General features: G+C 44.4%; 1 protein-coding gene and 1 pseudogene across 2 annotated transcripts in view; one reads left to right on the top strand and one right to left on the bottom strand.

Moving 5' to 3' along the window:
* Positions 1 to 684: 684 nt before the first annotated feature.
* Positions 685 to 1,619, bottom strand: LOC308223778 (G-protein coupled receptor 35-like; annotated as a pseudogene). Its single transcript has one exon. The product of its transcript is annotated as a G-protein coupled receptor 35-like (transcript).
* A 305-nt stretch (positions 1,620 to 1,924) lies between these two features.
* The window catches only part of LOC308224298 (claudin-15-like), a gene marked incomplete at both ends in the record, with an annotated part of 6,069 nt that continues 4,859 nt past the window's right edge, over positions 1,925 to 3,134 (top strand). Inside the window, one exon of the mRNA XM_080624052.1 lies at positions 1,925 to 1,943. Within this exon, the coding sequence (XP_080480178.1) occupies positions 1,925 to 1,943 (19 nt within the window). The remainder of the gene's footprint in view (positions 1,944 to 3,134) is intronic.

The raw sequence follows: 3,134 nt of genomic DNA, 5'->3' as shown, positions 1-3,134 counted from the left end.
GGCACTTAGCAGAGTCTAGGGTGTTTTGTAGTCCCTTGTCCTTAGTAAGATGCTGTTATTGTCTGAACTCTCCCCCTTCCCCACCAAAGTAATATGAAATAAATAAGCGGGATTAACTTAATAATGGAAACAGCCTGAAATACACAATGAGGTAAAACATGATATATTCTTTTTGTATGTGTTGACAATAAGCATCAATAGACTTTAGATGTAAAAAACACCAGGGAGACAGGATTCACTTGTATTCTTATAAGAGTAATGGGAGCGTGGAATGGAGACACGTTAATGACCAGAGATTCCATGCACACTTTCACACAGATCTGTGAACTAAATAGAAGCATAGGGTGTAATTTACAGTTAACTTAGTAATGCTAAACCTAACAAAGTTCTTGTGCCATCCGTGGAGACATTGCAGGCCAGGCTGCATGTGGTTCTGGGCCACCTGATCTAGTTGAAGGTATCCCTGCTCATTGCAACTGGGTGGAAGTGAATGAGCTTTGAGGATCCCTTCCAACCCAAACTGTTCTCTGATTTTATGACCTCTTCAGAGAGAAAGGGGCAACACTTATCCCAATAACACTGAGGATGTGTCTTCTCTGGCTGTTGCAGAGATATTGGGTTTTATTGTTTTGGGTTTGCTGTTTTCATCCTTCTTGCCTCCCTTCTTCCACCCCTTGCTTTCCTTTAGCAAGTGTGTGTCTGCAAGGGGTGGATTTGTTCTGTTTTTTCACTGCTCGTTTTGCTCGTGGTAGAAGGGCTTCATGGAACTCCTTGGTCACAAAGCAGTAGCAGACACTATCCAGGCAGCAGTTAGATGTGGCAATACACCTTGTCACGGAGGAGATGTTCTTCATAACGTGGAGCATGAAACAGGTAGCTCCAACGCTACCCATTACAGACCCGGCAGGTAACCCAAAGAAGGCTGGCAGAAAACATACTAGAAACACAATCAGGTTTGCGTGAATAATGTGAACCGCTTTCTGGATTGGTTTCTGCTCTGGTGAACTGGTGGTCAGGCATCTCTTGAGGCTCCTGATCACTTCCGTGAAGCAAAAAGTCAAGGTCGCTAAAGGAAGAATAAACACAAAGAACACGGAAAGCAGGTTCAGAGCAGCAGGCACGGTGGTATCCTTCTGGAAGCAGAGGGTGGACTGGCTCTGCCAAATCTGTGCAGTGGCGCCGATGATCACAGAGACCCACAGAAGCCCACAGAGAAGGGCTGCCTTTGATGGAGACCTGAAGGTCTTGGCTTTCAAGGGGTGTTTCAGGGCAATGTATCGGTTAATGGCGACAAATGTAATCACGTAGATACTCACTAACATGTTGATGAGATACGTTGTGTTCATCAACTGGCAGAGCTCATCTCAGGCTGACTTTTTCCAGAGCAAATAAGGCATGAAAGGCAAGGTGCAGATGACAAAGCAGTCTGCAAAGACTAAGTTGATTACATACACCCTTGTTTCTGTCCACTTCTTTATCTTGCAGAAGAACACCCAGAGGGCAAGGGTGTTAAACAGAGCTGCAAACAAGAAAATGACGCTATACCCAGCAAGTTCAATGAGGCGGAGAACGTGATAAAGTTCTAGACTTGTGATACTGCAGTTGTTGGACACATTCATTGTCTTGTTGTGTGGATGTTGTGTGATGTTCTGAGACCTGAGATAAAAAATAACATGGTAACACTTTCTTCCTACCCCTTAACAGATGCTTATCCTATAAAAGAAAGGGTATTTAAGTAACTAGTAACTCTGCCCATCACAAATGTGAATTTGAGTCTACAAAGTTGGCCTTTCTCAGTCAGCCTCTAACAGGGATGCATCCTTTGTCAAGCTTTGTTTGTGCTTACTCAGTTTAGGAGTAAATATGTCTGAATACACTTCCAATAGGACATGCAGACAGTCTTTATTAAATAGCGGTATCTTGAATGGAGAAGTGGAATAGCAGTGAGAAGAACCCCTGCAGATAGTGAGGGCATCCTGTGATAACGGGATTCCTTAAGCCAGGCTGTGCAAATGAGGCAAGAGTACCCTTATCCTGGTTATGAGCTAGGCAGGGATTGCAGCAACCAAACCTAAAGTCCAGCAAAGCGCATGAGCAAAAGCTCTTATAGCAGGTCTGCTGGCTTGGGAGACGGAAGAGTGGTGTGAAGGCCTGCAGGGGCATAGCAGATGTCATTTGGGGGACTGCTGACACCTGCTGCTGATTCTGTGGCCCTAAACCTACAGGTAATAGCACTCGGGGTTCATTCTCTCTTCCTCTCTGTGAACTGCTGCTCAGGGTCCTGCTGGGGCTGGAGGGAGGCAGAGGAGCATCAGGTACCCGGTTGCTGTGGGTAGTGGTGCTCAGCAGGTGTGCATCTGAAATGCTGTGCTGAACCCTAAGCTAAGCAAGCTGGAAGCTGTGATATCTGGTATTAGACTATCCCGTGCAGGGCCCTCGAGCTCAGTGCTGGATTGGGTTGTGCTCGCCCAGCTCTGGGCAGGGAGATGGGTTCACCAAGCACCCTGGCATCTCACATGGGTGACAAAGAGCCTCCCTTCTTGTATTGACAGAAATAGAGGGAATAAGAGAGAGCTGTAGGCCCTGAAGGGCTCTGTGGTGGGCTATATAGTGGCTAATGAAGATTAGCATTCAACACAGGTGGTGGGTAATTGTCTCACTGCCTATTCAGTCTTAGTAGCTGACCAGGTGACTTCTTCTTCTTCTTCTTCTTCTTCTTCTTCTTCTTCTTCTTCTTCTTCTTCTTCTTCTTCTTCTTCTTCTTCTTCTTCTTCTTCTTCTTCTTCTTCTTCTTCTTCTTCTTTCTTCTTCTTCTTCTTCTTCTTCTTCTTCTTCTTCTTCTTCTTCTTCTTCTTCTTCTTCTTCTTTCTTCTTCTTCTTCTTCTTCTTCTTCTTCTTCTTCTCTTCTTCTTCTTCTTCTTCTTCTCTTCTTCTTCTTCTTCTTCTTCTTTCTTCTTCTCTTCTCTTCTTCTTCTTCTTCTTCTTCTTCTTCTTCTTCTTCTTCTTCTTCTTCTTCTCTTCTTCTTCTTCTTCTTCTTCTTCTTCTTCTTCTTCTCTTCTCTCTTCTTCTTCTTCTTCTTCTTCTTCTTTCTTCTTCTTCTTTCTTCTTTCTTCTTCTTCTTCTTCTTTTCTTC

This window comes from Psittacula echo (assembly GCF_963264785.1).
Source record: "Psittacula echo genome assembly, chromosome: 7".
Taxonomy (NCBI): domain Eukaryota; kingdom Metazoa; phylum Chordata; class Aves; order Psittaciformes; family Psittacidae; genus Psittacula; species Psittacula echo.
Note: the sequence above shows the minus strand (reverse complement) of the source record. Positions and strands in the feature narration are given on the sequence as shown.